The 19,706-nt window shown below is 49.3% G+C and overlaps 1 protein-coding gene across 3 annotated transcripts in view; it reads right to left on the bottom strand.

Annotated features, from left to right (window-relative positions):
* Positions 1 to 541: 541 nt before the first annotated feature.
* Syk (spleen associated tyrosine kinase) overlaps positions 542 to 19,706 on the bottom strand; it is a 66,305-nt gene continuing 47,140 nt past the window's right edge. For all 3 annotated transcript variants that reach the window (XM_055595269.1, XM_055595271.1, XM_055595270.1), the window contains 7 exons: positions 17,395 to 17,482; positions 16,134 to 16,311; positions 9,980 to 10,189; positions 7,277 to 7,466; positions 6,156 to 6,296; positions 5,544 to 5,656; positions 542 to 2,630 (listed from right to left, as the gene is read on the bottom strand). In XM_055595269.1, the coding sequence (XP_055451244.1) occupies positions 2,558 to 2,630; positions 5,544 to 5,656; positions 6,156 to 6,296; positions 7,277 to 7,466; positions 9,980 to 10,189; positions 16,134 to 16,311; positions 17,395 to 17,482 (993 nt within the window). In that variant the 3' untranslated portion in view covers positions 542 to 2,557. The remainder of the gene's footprint in view (positions 2,631 to 5,543; positions 5,657 to 6,155; positions 6,297 to 7,276; positions 7,467 to 9,979; positions 10,190 to 16,133; positions 16,312 to 17,394; positions 17,483 to 19,706) is intronic.

Genomic DNA, 19,706 nt, shown 5'->3' with positions numbered 1-19,706 from the left:
GTATATATGCACGTGCTTGTGCACGCAGGCGCGCTTGTGTACCCGCATACACGGGAACGCAGTGCTTGTCTGTCCACTCGCGGGTGTACATGTGTGCTTATAGACAGTGCGTGCACGTGTGCCTGCCCATACCTTCCTGCAGAACAAGAGACGCCCGGGGCCTTGGAAACCTTTTCTTCTCTGCCCTGCCGCTTTCAGATTGTCTTCACCAGCAGTGGCAAGCTGGCCCTTTCCAGGCCATCTCTGCTCTCCTTGTCCCACTTTCTATGAGGGTAGGGTTGGGCTGTTTGACCTCAGACCCTGAATCTCAGACACAGATGTTCCCCCTCAGGACAAGGCCCTCCTTGCAGGCTTTCCCTTCGAGCTCTGGGGGCCTCTGTTCCCACCCTCCTGTGGCAGTGTGGCTGAGGACACGACATTCCACAGGCAGATTGCACACAGGAAGATGCTGGTCAGCTCTGGGTGAGGGCACAGCCCGCCGTATCCTACCCGCACCCATGAAAGTCGCCGCAAGAGTGACAGGAGATCTTTATTAAAATAATTTCTGAAATCATTTTAATTACAGGGAGACACTCTGTACCGATGCTGGTGGGAGTCACCGGAACCCACAACCCGGGGCTTCGCCCTGCAGAGGGAAGTGCAATCACAGGGTGACATGCCTGTAAAGCCACTGTCTGGTACACGAAGCAGGGCCTGTGCCGGTGCACACAGAGATTTTAACGATTGGCTGGACTGGGTGCTGACTGGAGAGGCACTTGGTTCTGCATGAGGTATTCGGTGTATCTGCAGTCAGCAGGATGTGGCGAGGAAGTTTGGGATGCTCCTCGAAATCTGCTGACAAAGGGTCGGAGGTCAAGACACACAAGGGGCCCAGCTGCCAGGTGGAAGGGGCTCAGGTCATCAGAGCCAAGGATATATGCCTGAGAAGGACCTTGCATGGTTTCTGACCTTGCAGGTTTAGTGTGTACACAGTTTAAATCCTCCAGGGAGAACCTCTCCCCACCATCCCTCTGTGGGCCCAGGGAGCTGGGATTAACTTCTCAGGCCAAGTGGCCTCACCTCAAAGTCACACTCAGCAAGGCTTTCTGTGGTGAAGGTGGAATCTGGCTTTACTGTGGATTAAAATCCTGTTCAGAAACTCATCCCGAGATGGTCTCGGTCAGCACGTTGCCCTCTGTTCCAGTATGAATGTGTCCTGCAGGGTTCGTGTGCTGAAGACTTAGCACCCAGGTTCGCTGGCATGCTGTTTGGCTATGGGGCCTTTGGGGAGTGATCAAGATGAGGTGGGGTCCCGAGGGAGCCCTGAGATGGGATCAGGGGCCTCGTAAGAGGAGGACAGACATGATGGCTCGCCTGCTCTGTCAGGACACACTTCCATTCTGCAGGAAGGCCCCTGCCTGGCACTGCACTTCTCTGGTGGAGGTTCCAACCTTCCGAGAAGAACAGGTATAGAAATGCCTGCCAGATACATTTCTATCCTTGTACTTTATACTATCTAGGGCTTCAGTTACAGCAACAAAAAAAATGAATGGAAAACAGAAGTTTAAATGCGAAATGCTTCCCCCACCCCAAAAAGGCTCATGTATTTGAACACCTGGTCCCCAGCTGGTGGCATTCACTGTCTGGGAAGCTTATAGAACCTTTGGGAAGTGGGTCCCTGATGAAGGAAGTGGGTCACTGGGGGTGAGCTTTGGGGTCTTAGAGCCTGGCCCAACTCCCTGGTCACTTTGTTTCCCGAGCGTGGACACCATGTAGCCATCCGTCCAGCAAACTGCTCATGCCACCTAGCCTTTTCTGCTTGTTGTCTTTTCCACTGTGTTCCACCCCCTCAACTCTGAGCCCAAATGTCCCTTCTTCCCTTAGGTTGCATGTCAGGCACTTTGCGGCCGCACTGAGAAGGGATCCCAGCTGCATGCCCTCTGCAGAAGGGAGGGAGTGTGGCCCATGCCTGGCACACCGTGCCCAGTCGCAGAGGACTGTGGGAGCCCACCTTCCCTGGCAGCCTCCAGGCAGTACAGTAGTCACACCTCCTGCGAGCACACAAGGATGGACGGACTTCCAGTCAAGGCGGACACCAGGGGTGTGTAAGCCACGTCAGCACGTCGCATTGTCTCATCCATATGGCATTTCTGTTTCCAGAGCTGACAGCAAAAGCACTGTCCAAACTTGTCATTTCCCTTACTTCCTGCTTGCCAGCCGCATCAGTGAGTCTTCTTTTTATTTTCTTTGCTTAACTGGCATAGCACTTTTCTTTCTGATCTGCAAGGGACGCTGCAATCCTGGACCCAGGGGAACAGAATGATGGAAAGAAAACTTGAAAACGGTTCCCGAACGTGACCCCTAACGAAAACCACACAGAGGGAGACGAAAACCAGACAGATGAGTCCATGGGCTCTGAGGTCTTGCTGCTTGTCTGTCTCTCGAGGCTGGAGCTGCTGCGAGGGTGAGTCCCAGCTCTCACTCTGCGCGGAGGGAGATGAAACGCTGAAAGCCAGTTCATCTGAATCTACTGTGATCTCTGCGAGTCCGCGGTGGCCAATGGCAGGCACCCACCCCGCTAGTTAACCACATCGTAGTAGTAGTTTCGAAGTCGCAGTTCCACGGCTGTGAATCCTGGCCGGTTCTCTACGCTGAAGGGGGAAGAGACAGGTGTGTTAGAGTTGGGGACAATTTTCATAGACTTATTAGACCACCATCAGCCTTACTGTCTGGATGCCTGCCACCAAAGGAGGCGGGAAGGGCAGAGGTGACATCTGCAGTCCCAACCTATGCAAATCGTTTCCACTGCCCGGTGTGTAGGGTTTTCAACACGCTTTCATCCCCAAACACTGGCCCCCATAACTCTCCAGAGCTCTTTTGGGGAGGGAGGAGAGGCTAAGTTAATGTCCTTGTTAAGGTTTACATCTTGAATCTCTGAACGTGATTGGGTCACTGTGCCCCCTGGTGGTAAGTGCTGGCTGCTGCATCCCAGCACCAGCAAGGTCAGCAGTGTCTCCAAGCCTGCCATTCACAGGAGCCCAAGGACACGTCCTGGGGAGTCGGAGGAGCTCTGCACAGGGTACAGAACATCTTCCATGCCTGAAGACACCTAACCGGCCCCTGCACTGAATCCAACAGCCGACTCATAGTCTCTGTGTGTGTTCTCCTTAATGTGGGCACACCTGTGTGGTGGTGTGTGTGGCCGCCAGAGGGCAGCCTGGGTGCCAATCCTCAGGTGCCATCCACCTTGGTTTTTGGAAACACTGTCTCTCAGTTTCCAGGATCTTGCCAAGTAGGCAAGGCTGGCAGCCAGGAAGCCTCTGGGACCTTCCTGTCCCCATCTCCCTCTTTGGTGCTGGGGCCACAAGCACGTGCCACCATGCCTGGCACTTTTCATGTGGGCCCTAGGGATTGAACTCAGGTCCCTGCACTTTGCCATTAGAGCCATGTCCCTAGCCCCTTGGCTCAGAATCTTAGGGGTAGATTATGGACACTGCTGCAACATTCAAGCTGGACTTTCAGAGAGGGGGCAGTTGGCATGCGCTCCTGCTAGACCCCATAGACTTCTGGGGTCAGAGTGAAGACCCAGGCCCTGAGAGTCCTGACCGACGCACAGTAAGTCTGTGCCATTGGCAAGTAAAACGCTGAGGTGAGCAGGTGCTGGATGGGACTGCTACCTGGGCTGGAAAGGGAGCTCACTGCCTCTGTGCCCATGGGGGCACGGTTCCAGCCCCGCCCCGAGGGGAACTAAGTCCTCCGGTGTTCAAGATCCCTCTATCAAATGGCGCAGGGCCTGGGAGACAGCGCAGTGTATCAAGTGCCTCTCTCCAGAAGGGAGGGCTGGAGTGTGCGTCACCAACAGCTACGGGGAAGCCAGGCGTGGTGGTGTGTTTCTGTAACCCGGTGCTGGGGACAGATGCAGGCGACTCCCATGAGCCTGCTGGCTGCCAGTGAGCAGGTCGAGTGTGGCCTGGCTTAGTAAGGGACTCTGTCTCAGATAACAGAGCAGAGAGGCCCCGTGAGGCAGTTCAGTGGGTAGAGGGTCTTGCTGCCAAACCAAAGGACCCATGTTCGAGCCTCCACACCCACATGGTGAGGGAAAGAACTGATTCTGGAAGCTGCCCTCCGGCCTCCACATGTACGCTGGGCACACTCAAACACTGCATGCTGTGTGCGCACACACACAGATTAAAGGAAGGACAACAAGGTGGAGAGAGCCATAGAGGGAGACACCCCGAGCCTCCACATGTTCGTGAGCTGGCAAGCCCTCCCGCACATACACAGCTGCACACAGACGTGCAGCCCTGCCCACAGGGATCCATCTCTGCACGTAAGCCTGGCCAAGGCTTCTTGTGGCACTTGAGGACAGTTGTTAGTCTGCATGTGCAGGGAATGACGGCACGAAAAGCGTGTTCACACCAGTGCAACTGAACGCATGCCATCTTTTCTGTCAGCGCTGCACTGGGGCGTGATGTGGCCTAACACTTTTGCGGCTGTCCTAGTTTGCGTATGTAGGTTCTATGATGTCTCCACAGCTCCAGAACATATATAGTAGCATCCCTGCCATGTAGAGCCACGATCGGATAGAAGAGCAATCTCTTCCACCTCCTGTCTTCATTGATGTACAAGGCAGAGCATTTCCTGACACATCAAGAGATTTCGTAGTTCATATTAGTACCCAGTGTGATGGCTAAAGAAACTCCATTTTATGTCGGGCATCCACCTCGGAACCCTCTTGTCTCTGACTCCAGTCCCTGCAAGGTAAGTTCTCAGTGACCCCGACTCAGTGACCTCCGTTCCCGACACGGAAAAATGTAAGCTGTGACCATCTACGTGTTACGATGTGACTGCCTTTTGGGTTTCTGTAACGTGCTTACGTGGACAACCAGAGATTGTACGTCAGTTGCCTTAATCACTTAACTTGGCAGAACACACCAGTTTTTTCTTGCTTGTAAGTTACTGCAGGTCTTCTTGTGGGCTTTGCCTTTAAAAGCGACCCTTCCCCACACCCTCCTTTGTGGTAATTGTAAGTTTGGCTCAGAGACTGTCCATCCTGCTAGCAGTTAACCTGTTAATTATAACTGGATGGAGTCTATGATCTTTTCCCAGGGCTCACAAACTCCCTAACACCAGCCATGGCAGCCTTATTGTCAACTCGATACAGTCCGGAACTGTGGGGAAGAGAGTCTCAAGAGGGACTGTCTGCAGGTGGGCTTGTGGGGGATTGTCTTGATTGTGATGTGAAGGCCCCGCCCCCCATGGTTACCATTGGATCAGGGCCTCCTGGGCTTTCTGAGACAGGAGAAAGTGACCTGAGCCACACGCACGCGACCTTTTCTCTCAGCACTCGACGGGGGCGTGATGTGGGCAAATATTTTAAGTTCAGGCCATCTTGACTTTCTTATGACAATGAGCTGTAATCTGGAGTTCTGAGCTAAAATAAATCCTTTTCCCCTGAGTCATTTATTTATTTATTTTTGCCAAACCATTTATCACAGCAACAGAAATGAAGCAAAGACACACCCAGAATTGTGGGGTCAGTGACAGGAAGGGCTGGTACTCACTCGTATGTCCAGCACAGGGTCATCAGCTCGTACATCTCCCTTGGACATCCTGGAGGGCACCCCATCCGCTCTCCTTTCTCCAGCATGGCGGTCACTTCGCTCCCCTTCATCCCCTGAGACATGAAAATGCACACACACTTTTAAAACATAAAGAAAAGTACCTCATCTCCAGACACGGAAGGACTGGGACCCAGGCTGTGCAATTTCAAGTGACATCAGTCACAGGCTCGGGGCCACTCCTCTGAATCCTAGAGTCACATGTAGCTGCCCAGTGAGAGGGGCGGGGCAGGTAGGCTTTGGGGTTTCAGTTCTGATTCCTCACTTAGGGCTGGCTCTGTGGGGAGCTTCAGTTATGACAATCCAGAGTGGCACCCCAGGACCTCACTTATCCAGGAAAACACACACAGATACGCAAACACACACACACACACACACACACACACAGACACACAAGCATAGTGACAGCTAAAAGGGTGCCCCGTGTTAGGAGATGAGAGGCTCCAGGGCATCCCTGGATTCCAGGGGTGCAGGCTCTCACGACAATACCCCCCAGGCTGAGCGGTGCTGTCCTGCAGCATCTGAGGCACGAGGCGCACGGCTGAGCACACTTACCCTGTATGGCTTCTGCCCGTAGGAGAAGGCTTCCCACATCAGGACCCCGAAGCTCCAGACGTCGCTCTTGCTGGAGAACTTGTAGTAGTTGATGCACTCGGGCGCGTACCACTTCACGGGCCACTTCCCGTGGGTCTGGGCCTGGAAGCAGAGTGGGCATCGTGTGGCAGGCCAGGGCAGACATGCACAGGCCTCTCTGCAGCGGAGCTGCATCTGAGGCGCGGAGCGGGGAAAGGCCTCTGCTGAAATTCAGAGACTCAGCTCGGGTGAAAACGACGCAGAGAAATCTCTCCAGAACCAGCTGGACCGAGGAAAGGGCTCGGTCAGCAGTGGTCTTGCTCAGCATGCATAAAGCCCTCAATTCAAGGGTTTAAGCTTCGGTCACGATCCCTTTGGGGGTCCCAGGTCGGATATCCCACAAAGCAGATGTTTACATTACGATTTGTAACAGAAGCAAAATTACAGCGATTGAGCAGCAACAAAATAATGTTGTGGTGGGGGAGGGGGTCACCGCAACACGAGGAACTGATTCCAGGGTCACAGCATCAGGAGAGAAGCCCTGGGTGACCCAGTCATGGTGCTGCGGGGTGTGACCTGGCACTCAGGAGAGCGGTGCCAGCGTGGCCTGTACGAAGCCCTGACTGTAAAAAGAAAAAGCAAGCTGTCCAATTTCTGTTTCTTAAATAAGTCAGTACAAGCATGCAGGGCAGGCAAGATGGCTCAGGGGGAAAGGCCCCTGCGGCCAAGCCTGAAGGTCCGAGTTCAGTTCCTTGCATATGTGTGTAGAATCAACTTCTACAAGTTGTCTTCTGAACCCCATTAGGACGCTGCGGCACACATGACTCCATACACCGCACAAAATAAGTTAATGTGAAGAAACAAACATAGGAGGCTGGTTTGAACAAGTCTCCAGTTGAGATCCATTACAGTATTTTCGGTTTTGGTTTCTTGAATGACACAATCAATCTTAAGAATACTTTCCCACAAGGCTACTTGTGAGAATTCTGCCATGATAAAAGACAGAGAGCATACACTTATCTTTCAATGTCTTTATAACCTCAGCCATGAGCCTGCAGGAGCTGTCCCTCACCTCAGCCATGAGCCTGCCTGAGCTCTCCTACCTTGTAATAGTTTTCGTCAGCACGAAGGGCTTTGGATAGACCAAAGTCACTGATCTTTGCGTAGTGCTGGGTGACCAGAAGCACGTTCCTCGCAGCCAGATCTCTGTGCACGAAATTGCACTCTTCCAAATACTTCATTCCCATGGAAACCTGGTGAACCAGCTCTATGATGTTCTTGTCCTTGATGTGCCTAGAATCAAGGGGCTGTCATTAGCAAGAGCAGGTGGTGGCCATGCTGAACTCAGCCACACTCCCTGAGTGCACGCACAGAAGAGGGCCCACTCATTCCTTTTTTTTTTTTTTTTTTTTTTTTTTTTTTTTTTTTTTTTTTTTTTTTAACAACAGGACAGACTGGGAAGGCTGCTCAGTGAAAGAGCACTCGCTGCCCAAACACGAGGACCCAAGTTTTGGTCCCCAGACGCCATGTGGAAAAGCCGAGCATGGTGACATGTGCTGTAATCCCCGCCTTGGTAGGTGGCGGAGACAGGAAGATCCTGAGGCTTGCTGGCTACCAGCACAGCCAAAAACCCCAAACAAAACAACACAGCAGAACGTCCTCTTTAGTGGTAAAGCCTCCCTTTTTGGAAGCCATCCTCTCTCTCTCTAGGGTGGCACTAGCTCCTAACTAGCCTGGAACTCACTACGTAGAAGATTAAGATGGCCCCAAGCTACAGAGATCCATACAACGACCCCTCTCTGGATTCTGCTTCTATGTGTGGGCATGTATCCCCGAGCACATGTATAAACATACACATACACCACACATACTCAAAAACAGCCACAGGAGGTCTGAGTGTGGCAGGTAATTTCACACATAGGGGTTCCAGACAGAGCCCCCACCCCACCCCAGGAGCTCAGTATGTTTCACTTTCATGCATGCTTTCCGATGTGCAAAACTTCTTAGAGGCCTATGGAGACAGCCTAGTGCTCAAGCACAAGGACCTGAGAGTGATGCTCAGAGGCTACATGAAAATAAAGCCAGCAAGCACGATGGCCCACGCATGTTCCCAAAGCCGGAGCAGTGAAACAGTCGGATTCTTGGCGTTCCCTGCCCAACCGGTCTAGCATAACTGATGATGTCCTGCCAGTGAGAGACCTGTCTCAAGAGAGATGGTATTCCAGGGGATGGGCATTGCTCTGGGGTAATCTCTGGCCCTTACCTGTTGCACCTGCACATACCCTCATGCGCGCGCACACACACACACACACACACACACACACACACACACACACACACACTGGAAATAATAAGGAAAAGCTGTATCAAATGAGCCTTGGCTTAGAAGAGTCAGGGATGGCTCGGAATCCTTGTTCCCTAGTGGGCAGGTTACAAATTAACTCTGAGCTTCCATTTCCTACCTGTAAAGAAGGGGTCACACTGCCTTGTGCAGAGTGGAAACCCACAGCTGAGCAAAATATAAACAATGTAGCAATGATGCCACAGCTGAGCAAAATATAAACAATGTAGCAACAATGCTACAGCTGAGCAAAATATAAACAATGTAGCAATGACGGGATGATGCTACTGAACTTGGTTTCTTATGATACAGTTTTTCTCTGTTGACAACAGCCTTAGAGCAGCTGTTGGACACAATCGGTGAACCTGCTCCTCCAGACACAGGCGTTCACCAGGTCAACCAGACCAGACAAAAACAGTGCTCCTGGAAAAATGTTTGCTCGAGGTGTTTACCCTGGAAAAATGTTTGCTGGAGGTGTTTATCCTGGAAAAATGTTTGCTCGAGGTGTCTATCTGGGAAGGCTGTTCTGTCCGTTGGTGACAGATGCCCTGTCTACACACATTGAGGCTTTTATCACTGGACAGTTAAAGAGAGTCGAAGAAAAGAATAAAGACCAAATGAGGAGTTAGACCTGTTCTCTGACAGGCCTGGGGTGATGCCTCAGCTGCTAAAATGTTTGGTGTACAAGGATGAAGACCTGAGTTGGAATCCCTGGAGCTCATATAAAAGCCAAGCACGGCAGTGAGGACCTGTAACCCCTGAGGCTCCGTGGCCCGCCAGTTTGGCTGAACTGGTGAGTTCCAGGGTCAGTGAGAGACCTTGTCTCAAAAAATAAGATGGAGAGCTAAAGAGATGGCTCAGTGGTTAGGAGCACGTACTGAGTTTGGTTTCTAGCACCTATATTGGGAGGCTCACAACCGCCTTTAGCTTCAGTGCCAAGTGTCTGGCACTATCTTCTGGCCTTGTGCGTATCTGCATTCATGTGGCACACACTCACGGAGACATACACACATAAGTAAACTATAATAAGATGAAGAGCAACAGAGGACAAAGGATGACATCCAATGCTGACCTCTGACCTCCACATGCATATATTCACATAAAGGTGCACACCTATAGATGTATATACCTATACACAGACAGACAGACAGAGAGGGAGAGAGACAGACAGACAGACAGAGAGGGAGAGAGAGAGACAGACAGACAGAGAGGGAGAGAGAGGGAGAGACAGACAGACAGGGATGGAGAGAGACAGACAGACAGGGAGGGAGGGAGGGGAAGAGAGAGAGAGAGCACTAAAAGAACTTGATCCAAAGGCTGCATCTCTTCTCTCATCCTTTCTCAAGATCCCTGAGCATGGAGCAACATGGGAAGGGAGGAGCGTGGAAGAGAGAGCTGCCCCTGAAAGCAGGCCCTGCACAGCCCGAGGCCCTGACGCAGTCCCGTGCACCTGAACCCCACACACCGGTTCTGCTGCAGGAACTTGTTGAGGGGCCCTAGCTCCGCCATCTCCATCACCAGCATCCAGGACTCGGCCTCGCAGATTCCAATCATGCGTACGATGTAGGGGTTGTCCAGCTGCTGCATGACGTTGGCCTCGGCCAGCAGCTCGTCCTTAAGTGCCGGGTCGTTGGCCTCATTCTTCAGGATTTTCACGGCCACTGTTTTCACAACCCTGGGACACAATTGCAACTTGTGAGAAACCTTCCCAATGGCCTTCTGTGTGCTCTTCTGTGTGGCCTGGGCAGAGCAGGGGCGGAGGGAGAGTCCCATAAGCCATTCAGAAAAGTGGCCACGGGCTGGGGAGACAGCCCAGCGTGTGAAGTGCTTGCATGCAAGAGTGAGGACCAGAGTTCAGGTCCCCAGAACCCACAGAAACTTGGATACAGTAGCACGTGTCTGTAACCCTGGTGTTTGTAGGGCAAGATGAGAGGCAGAGAAGATAGATTCCATGGACACTTGTGGGTCATCAGTTAACCCCTGGATACTCTGTTTCTAACAAGGCAGAAAGTAATCGGTGACACCCAAGGTTGTCCTTTGACCTCTCTGTGCTGTGGCAGGGGTACCTGCACACACATGTGCACACCTGAACACACACGCACTTAAAAACGGCTGGTACCACTGTTCTCATTCTTGTGGGAATTTAATCGCAGGTGTAATTCTTTAAATCATTCATAGTTAATGTTTGCTCTTTCATTTAAGCCGCATTTTGTTAGAATGTTTTCAAGAGTTCAGCATGATCCGTGTGATATTTCTATAAGAAAATGAAAACTCTATATTTTGGAGACACGTTCAGGCTTGCTTAAAATGAACAAAGCCCAGTGGAAGAGAAGCGTTTATTTCTCTTTAACTCTGAACTTTAACCATGTGTGAGCTGTAGGCTTAGATTTTTCAAACACCTACTTTATTGAATGTTTTTAAATGCCTCTACCTCCCTTCCTATGTCCTGACTTTAGGTGAGAGATTAGTAGGGAAAGGGGCTATAGACCTCTTTTATCTACTTCCTGCTGATTAGGGTATTGGGTTCTTTGGGGATGTACCAATCTCAGTTGTCTGGATACCAGCAGTCCAGCCAAACAGAACAGCAGCAGCAGCAGCAGCAGGAACAGCGGTGCTACCGCTCAGCAAAAGCAGTGAGACTCTGCCCAAACAGCAGGAGTCCCACCAAAGCAGCAAAGAAGCATGAAAAGTTCTCTGGAGCATTTCTCTCTGTGAAAACCAGCAAAGCATTCCAAACCATTGCAAAGCATAAAGACGCAGAAAGCCTTGTCTCACTGTCTGTGGGCTTCTATTTATCACTTCTCAGAGTCCAGGAAAGGATGTTTTCCCGCTCACAAAAACCAGGCCCCTTGCATGGGGCCTGTTTTCTGAGGGGGGGGGGAACATTCCCACATCCCATACTTGAGACCCAAACAAACTAACAAAAAATCATATTCATGTGACACAACTGAGTTTCCAAAGAAACCAGAAGCTTCCACTTCAGTGAACTTTGACTTGGGCATGGTGGTACGCTCCCACGATCCCTTGTGCCCGGGAGGTAGAGACAAGTGATTCACAAGTTTAAGGTGGTCTTTATCTTCCTCTGAGGGTAACAACTGCCATTTCCCTCAGACCAGCTACGCCTTTTACAATAGGGCACCAAGGCCAGCTTGGGCTGCTTCTCCCTCACATGAGGAAGGGGCGGAGATGAGGACTGTCACCGGGAGTCCTGAGACCTCGTCAGTCACCTCCCGGTCATCTCTGTGGGGTCCTGTCCTTCAGGTTAACATGAGCCTGTGCTGGGCTGTAACTGAACCCGACACAACCCCGCAGAAGCCGCCATTCACGCTGAGGCCAGACTTCTCGGCGGTGAGCCTTCACACATGCTTTGAAGGAAGCCCAGGGAAGTCACTGGCTCCCATGGTGGGCTTCGGGGACTTGTTCTCTGGCGTGTGGTCGGTGCTCTGTGTGAAGGAGTAGCTGTCTGTTTCCATCTCCCAGGAAAGCCTTCCGCAGTAGCTAGTCTTCAGACCTGCTGCTCTCTTGCAAGCAGTAACTACGCCCCGCTGCCCATAAACAAGGGGCAGTGGTGGAGAATGCTCCAAGCTCGGGAAAGGCCCCGAATTATAAAATGCTAAGGCAGCTTCTATAAAGTCCACCAGCTGTGACGTGCTATAGCTTCCTGCAATGCCAAGTGATTTACTGGCTAGGTTGTGTCTATATGCATACGTCAGCACGAAGTTCTTTTGTGGTATTAGGAGCATACAGTGTCTCACAGCTTCTCTTTCTTGAGACAGGTCTTATGTAATCTATCATGGCCTCAAACTTGCCATATAGTGGAAAATAACCTTACCCTTCTGACGCCCCCGCCTCTACCTCGGGTGCTGGGGCTCACAGGTCCTGACCACCGTGCCCAGGTCAAAGCGCACAAACTGCTAAAGCTCAGAGTTCACCAGAAGGAAACGCTTCTCTCCCACCGGGCTTTGTTCATTTTAAGGAAGCCTCAATGTGTCTCCAAAATACAGAATTTTCATTTTGTCATAAAACTATGTGTGATTTGAAGAATTACACTTGTGATAAAATTTCCACAAGATTGAGAAGTTGCTTCTTTTGCTGAACCTTCAAATTGGAGAATAAAAAAAAGAACTAATTGGTAGGGGGCCATGAAGAGCTCAGGAGGTAAAAGTGCTTGATGCCAACCTTGATGGCTGCTATTTGATCCCAGGACCCAGATGCATGCACACACACATACACACACACACACACACACACACAGAGAGAGAGAGAGAGAGAGAGAGAGAAACACACAGAGAAAGAGAGAGAAAAACACAGAAACAGAAACAGACACACAGAGAGAGAGAGAGAGAGAGAAACACACACACACAGACAGAAACACAGACACACACACAGAGAGAAAGAGAGAGAGAAACACACACACACACACGTAGGCACACCCTAAGGAACTGAATAGGTTTAATAACAAAATAAGTCTATCTAGGCACACAGAAAAGCACGCACAGCTGGTGTGGTACTGTGGGATGCAGCCTGCGGTCTTCCAGGCGGATTTAGATGCTATCAGCACTCGGGAGCCTCTCTGGGTCCTCTGCACACACAGAGGTTCCACTTTGTCATCTCTAGCCACCCGCTTTGGCTTTCATAGTTGGGTCTGTCATTACGTCTCTGGTGTGAGGCAGGGATCCAAATTAACAAGTTAAAAACAAACAAACAAAAAAGCAGGTGCAGTGACGCACACCTGTAATTCCAGCACTTGGGGAGGCAGAGGCAGGTGGATCTCTGTGAGTTCAATTCGAGGCCAGCCTGGTCTACAAAGTGAGTCCAGGACAGACAAGGCTACAAAGAGAAACCGTGTCTTGAAAGCCCCCCAAAACAACAAACAAACAAAAAACAACAACAAAAACAGTTCAAAACCTTTTGATTCCTCTAAACATTTTAAAAAAATACCACCTGTTCTAGCAAAAGGGGCTTCGCCACTAACTCTATGAGGGCACCATTGTGATGTCTGCGTGTGTGCTTACATTGCCCTAGAGAGAGAACGCCCTAGCCTCCAAGCCTTAGGCTCTTTTACAGACAAGAGCGTAAGGCCTCATTATAAGAACTGCAGGAAAGCAACTGAATGAAGACATCATGCAGTGGTTTAAGAGAAGAGCCTCTACAGGCTCGTATTTTTGAATACCTCGTCCCCAGCTGGTAGAACTGTTTTGAGAATGATTAGGAGGTGCAGCCTTGGAGGAGGAGGCCTGTCACTTTTTGAGGGTTTTCCAACTTGCGAATAAGATGGAAGGTCTCAGCTACTGCTCCAGCGCCTTCCTGCTGCCATGATGTTCACAGTCTCACCCTCTGACTCTGGAAGCGAGACCCCAGTTAAATGTTCCCTTTTATAAGTTGCCTCAGTTATGGTGTCTCCACAGCAATGGAAGAGTAAGTAAGACACTTCATGAGCACAGACATGAAAATTCTAGGAGAAATACTCATAGATCACATTGAATAATTTATGAAAATAAGATGTCATGGATAAAAGACAGCGGGGTTTACCCCAAGAATGAGGGACATGTTTAAGAACTGAAACCTAGTGGGTGAAACTCATCATAGAGACAAAGAACTACAGGATGAGCTCAGCAGATGGGGGAGAGTCTCCAACAAAAGTCAACAGAGATCCAGGATGGAAGACCTCCCAGAGACGTAGGGATAAAACAGCACTACTCCAGTTCGTTGGACAGCAACCACGATGTACAGTTACAATCCACACCCAAAGGGAGAGCTGGGCTCTGTCTGTAACCAGACACAAGACTCCTGGCAGGCACAAAATGCCACTCCACAATTCCTAGGTAATGCGCTAAGGTAAGGGAAAATATCCAAAGAATAAGGATTAGACATGATTTTAAAAACATCATTGTTGGACTGAGGAGGCAGTTCAGCTCATAGAGTTTTGCCATGAGATCATGAGGATTGGGGTTCAGTCCCCGAGACCCCAACATGTAAAAAGGTGTGTGTGGTACACACTTATAACAGCAGCTCTCAGGAGACAGAGACAGGGTTCCTGTGGTTCTCTGGCCAGCCTCCACAGCCTAAGTAGTAAGCTCCAGATCCCAGTAAGAGACCCTGCCTCAAAACACAGGGTGGCTGGGTCTTGAAAACTGACAACTGAGCTTGATTTTTTTTCTTCTTCTTCATGCATTTGTACCTACACAAGTATGTAATCACAACCACACTTACCTGTAAACACATCTGAACACATACATTCAAACCACATACATACCCACGTGCACACACACACACACGCACTCCCCCAGACCTGCCATTATTCATCAGTGACACACTTCTGTATTAAAGAATAGCTAGATAAACTGCCACTGGTCACAAGCACCCTCGGCAGCCTGTGTGTGAAATCAGTTTTAGTTCATAGATGAGGTTCAGAAGACAAAGAAGTAGACGATGCTATGTGACACGACACAGTGGCAGCAAACTGCTAAGAGTACCGAAGGCACTTAGGACTTACATGCAGAATACCTGAGGGTGCATGTGAGGCGTTGGTGGGGAATTGACACAGAGCACTAAAGGAGTCTGTTGGGGGAAACCCGGGAGACAGCAAAGAATGGAGCCCGGGAGGGAATGGGCTGAGTCTAGAAATGGAAAGACTCGGTGATGTAAAGACACCGCCAGTCTCACGATGGTCTTAGCAGAACACAGTTCTCAACTCCCTAAGCCAGGTAGTTGAAACTGAACAAATTCATATTAAGTAATCACATTGGTTCATGTTAATTAATCAAGGAATTAAAATAAAATAAGACAAAACAGGAAGTGCTATGTCTAAATACAATGTGTAACTAATTACATAATTAATATTATTAACTAATAGATACATTTTTGTTGAATTAAATTAATAAATAATAACCGATATATAATTAATGAATAAAATTAATGTTCAGTCTTCTAAAAGATTTAGTTTTGGTTATGGATCTAAGTGTGTGTCTGTATCCTTTCATAGTCAACTTTAAAAGTGACTGATTCACATACATGGATTTAAAACTAAGCACCATGGCCTCTGTATGCATGGACAGTGAGGCACTAGCAACGAAAACTTGACACACATATAAAGACTCGACAAATGCCTACATCAAGGTTAGCTCTGGGTAGCCGTGCTTGGGAGGCACAGTATGCCCATATTCTGTTATGAATCTGCTTATTTCTATTTATTATTTTATTTCTATGAGGAACATTTACTAACGCAAACATTTCAGTACTGTAACCACAGCTAGCACACACAAAGGATGCCTCTATTACAGATGAGTCAGAAACGGAGGCCAGTGAGATAGCTCAGCCAGGAAAAGAACTCACTGCCAAGTCTGATGAGCTGAGATGACTGCCCAGAACCAACTCTTGTGTCGAGTGACCGTGTGAGTGCTGTGACGTGTGTGCGAGTGCACAAACAAAATAAACGACAAATTAAAAGTCATGGTATCAGAAATTAATAAACATAATGCTAGTGAGAAAGGACTTCACCATGCCAGGTTAAGCTTCATGTCTGGGATGAAGTGAACATTGGGGCGCATTCTTAGAGGAACCCAGCCTTGATGCTCACGGGAGGATGACAGTAGCACAGACAGAACAGTGGTGCTTACTTTTTCATTTGGTAGTATCCCTTCTTCACAGTCCCGAAGTTACCCGAGCCCAGTTCGTTGTCCTCCAGGGTCAGCAGGCTTCTGTCTAGGTAGACCTCTTTGGGCCGGATCTCTTCCGGGTCAGCATAAGGGCTCTCATATACCTCCGTGTCCATGGGCAGGGCTTCTCGCTGAAGGCCTGCAGGGGTTCAGATAACACGTGACTCCAGACTGTACCCTTGTGAGCTTCTATCCCTTGCCACCCTGCCCTCTGCTCCTGTGGTCTTCCAGGGCGGTTGCATGCAGCCAAGAACTGAAGCAAGGGAGCAGACATGACATTGTGTCTTGTACACCAATAGTCACAGCAGGCAACACTTCCCTAAGGCATTGAGTTAGGTGTAAAAGTTCTTTGACACACTCTATTGAGAGGTGGCGCCATGCTCCTTGCTGGCTGTATTTTTATAACTGAGCCAACAGAGCTCAGAGAAATGACACGTGCTTTCCAAAGCAAGGCTTTGAAGCCAGCGTGCTTAACATTTGACATGCTAAGGATGAGATTCCACTGATCTGAGAGAACTGTGAGAATGGCCACGAACTAAACATGTAGACAACAGTGACCTTGACGGTGCCACGCAGTGCTGGAAATGCAACCCAGGGCTCCAGGCATGTTAGACGAACACTCTGCCTCGAGCCAGATCCAGCCACGGTATAAGTTAAATGAAAGATAACTGACTCTCGTTGCTTTAAGCTTCTATGTGGAGGCAACCAACCACTCCAACTTCAATAATAGAAAAACAACATGGGGATACTCCTGGATACGCCTCCACCTAAAGGCCCCTTTTCTAGGAACAAGTCACCTGTGTCCTCCTGAACTAGGTTCACTGTGTCCTCCCCATCATCAAATCTGAAAGATACTGTGAGTTGTCCCTACCGTCAAAACCACCCAGAGGCTATAGGCATCGTTTTAGCAACATGCTCTTGCAAGAAAGGCAGCCAATGTCCACAGAACGTGACAGACAGACAGCATGGTGCTGTCAACACTGACAACTTGTTGGTTTTGTTTTTGTGTTTGTTTGTTTGTTTCATTTGTTTGTTTACATTGTAAAAGATCATTTTCACTTAACAGATTTGCTTGTTTTGTGGATATGGGCTATCTTCTGCCCATGGCTGACCATCAAGGCAAATTTGGAACAGTGTCAGGGGTCTGCAAGCTGACTTTGCACAATGGCAAGCATCTATGCCCCCTTTCTGGGTGTCCGTTGAGTGTAAGCGCATCTCTCACCTCTGTCTGGGGCCCAGGGCCCGCCCGTTGGCTCATAGGGGTTGAAGGACACAGCACTCTCTGGACGGCTCCCTTGGGGTGGGGCAGGCTGAAGCACACAAAGGATGACATGTTATTTTCTGCATTGAAGCTGCCATTTTCAAATGGTCACAGATTAACTTATGCACAGGAGACAGAGGGAAAGAATGAGGAGGCGGTTAGAAAGCTTTCTGTCATTCTTCAGGCAACTGTTTGGGCCTGAGAAGGTCGGACCAGCTCATGACTTACAGCTCCCACCCCTGACATGGCCTTGGAGAGGAAGGAAAGAACCCACTTGGTTCATTCAGTAGAACTTTCTTCCCAGCTGTGCCCCCATGTGTGTCTCCCACCTCCCAGACGATGGGAGGATTCACACCTTCCCCAGGGATTCTCTTCCGCCTTGAACTTGCCCTTCAGCAACTAATTTTATTTTGTTTAAAAAGTGAAGTCAAGCTGTGTCCACCTGTTTTTCCCTTTATACATATTTAGGCACAATGCACTGGTAGCCCAGGGTAGCCCAGGCCAAAGGGCTAAAAGCCCCAAAGAGGAAGGCCGCATTCTGCTGCACCCAACATGGTCCACTGTGCTCATTACCGTGATGATAGTGACGCTGGCAGGAGGCCTGCCAGAAGAAAAGTTCGCTTTCTTTTCCAGAGGAAAAGAACTCTTCCTTTTCACCGTGGCTGGTCACGGAGGCAGAAACTGAAGGAAGGCCTCGCTGGCTCTTACACAGAGGCTTCTCATCCATTTGCCTCAGGAGTGGGTGGAGGGGAAAATTTCCTCATGTTCCTAAGGGTTTTGCGTTTGAGCTGTTTTTCTCTCTCCTTTTCTGACCCATTTTCACTCACAGATTAAAATGAGATTACCCATTCTCTCCTCCCATATTTTTTTTGTCTCTTCTTGTGTATCTCTTTACCTTCTCAGCATCCACATATTGCCATGAAGAAATGAGATAATAGCAGATTTGGGGAAAATGGAAAGAAACAGACATTCAGCTAACATAACACAGCCACTGTCTTAAAAACAGACATTCAATTCTCACCCGCCTTGCTAACATGACAATCCCACTCATCAAAAATGTAACCAACAGAGGCACACTGTGTCATCACCAACACAGGGACATGTGTCTCATGATGCCCTGACCTACTGGCTTCGTGGTGTTTAGCATGAGTTAGAGGCTGGCAGTGCCTGTGGAAAAGTCCCCTTCAGTGAAGCCAGGATATTGGTTTTAGATGTCACTGAAACCATTTTCTCGTGGTCAGTTTCAACTCTCCTGCAGGATCGTGTAACATGACAACAGAGAGGAATTTGTGCAGATTTAGGCACTAAATTAAAGCTCAGCAGCTGTGCCATGCCAGTAACAAATGCTAAGGGAAAACATATAACACAAACATGATGGACAGACAGGTGTGTATGCATGTATGTATTTATGTATGAATGTATGTATAGATTGGCAGATGGATGGATGGGTATATGGATGGATTTGTGGATGGATGGATGGATAGATGGATGGCTGAATGGATGGACAGATAAATGAATGGATGGTTGAATGGATGAGATGGCAGACAGACAGACAGATGGGTGGATGGCTGAATAGATAGATTTAAAAGTAACCTTTCAGAAGAGGGAGATGTGAATGTAAACTCACATGGCTTAAAATGAGTTCTCCCTTAAGTCTTTGCACACGGTACAGGTAATGGTCTCATGACCCTCTTAAACACTTACACACGACTTCAGTTGTGCCGGGTGATGCTTGGATTTCCCTTACCATTTACACTACCGTTGCCCTGCCTCAGAAGAATGCTCCTAGCTTGCACTCCTACCATACCCTCCCTCCCTGTTCTGCTTTGCTCCCTCTGGAAACAAATCCCACCTGCAGTTTTTAAACATCTCTTCAGGTTAGCATGATTGCCATGTTGAGTCTTTTGATTTTTCTTTGTACACAAGAGAGTTCTGAAATCCCGAAGACAGTCTCTGATGTGTCATGGAGTTAACAGGTTCCCCGGGCAGGGGGGGGGGGGGGGCGGAGGCATAATCCCTTCCTGGAGATAAAAGAGCTTGCCCTCTGCCACTCAGTGCCCCACTCCGAGGCTGCATGCAGCCTTTCTGGAATAGTCTCCAGAGCAAGAGGACTTTAAAAAACTTTATATAATGAACCAGCACCCACAATTTCCTAACCAAATCTCCTGGGATATTTTTAAAGGAGAGTTGTTGGTCTTAGGAAATCACTGAAAAAGAAGGAGGAGAAGGAGGAGGAGGAGGAGGAGGAGGAGGAGGAGGAGGAGGAGGAGGAG

Source organism: Psammomys obesus, unplaced genomic scaffold (assembly GCF_907164565.1).
Source record: "Psammomys obesus unplaced genomic scaffold, mPsaObe1.curated_primary_1811, whole genome shotgun sequence".
Taxonomy (NCBI): domain Eukaryota; kingdom Metazoa; phylum Chordata; class Mammalia; order Rodentia; family Muridae; genus Psammomys; species Psammomys obesus.
This window is presented reverse-complemented; position numbering and strand designations above follow the sequence as displayed.